The sequence below is a fragment of the Eimeria mitis genome, genomic scaffold (assembly GCF_000499745.2).
Source record: "Eimeria mitis Houghton genomic scaffold, Emh_scaff3868, whole genome shotgun sequence".
Classification (NCBI taxonomy): domain Eukaryota; phylum Apicomplexa; class Conoidasida; order Eucoccidiorida; family Eimeriidae; genus Eimeria; species Eimeria mitis.
The window spans coordinates 1,935-2,208 of NW_013572202.1; the positions used below are offsets into that span (position 1 = coordinate 1,935).

A 274-nucleotide genomic window follows, 5' to 3' on the forward strand; every position below is an offset into this window, starting at 1 on the left:
TGCAGCTCAGCACCTCATCAGCATCATCGTCTGCTGCTGCTGCTGCTGCTGCTGCTGCTGCTGATGGTGTTGCTGCTGCTGCTGCTGGTAGTTGTGGTGCTGGTGGTGGCGGTGATGGTGGTGCTGATGGTGGTGGTGCTGCTGCTGCAGTAGCAGGATCTGCTGCAGCAGCAACATCTTCTTCATCAGCAGCAGCAGCAGCAGCAGCAGCAGCAGCAGCAAATGCTGTATTTCCTTCCTTTATAAGACGCAGGCCATCAGCACTGGTAGGAGG

General features: G+C 56.9%; 1 protein-coding gene across 1 annotated transcript in view; it reads right to left on the reverse strand.

Annotated features, from left to right (window-relative positions):
• The window catches only part of EMH_0070320 (uncharacterized protein), a gene marked incomplete at both ends in the record, with an annotated part of 3,952 nt that overhangs the window by 1,682 nt on the left and 1,996 nt on the right, over nucleotides 1–274 (reverse strand). The window contains one exon of the mRNA XM_013498962.1: nucleotides 14–272. Coding sequence (XP_013354416.1) covers nucleotides 14–272 — 259 coding nt within the window. The remainder of the gene's footprint in view (nucleotides 1–13; nucleotides 273–274) is intronic.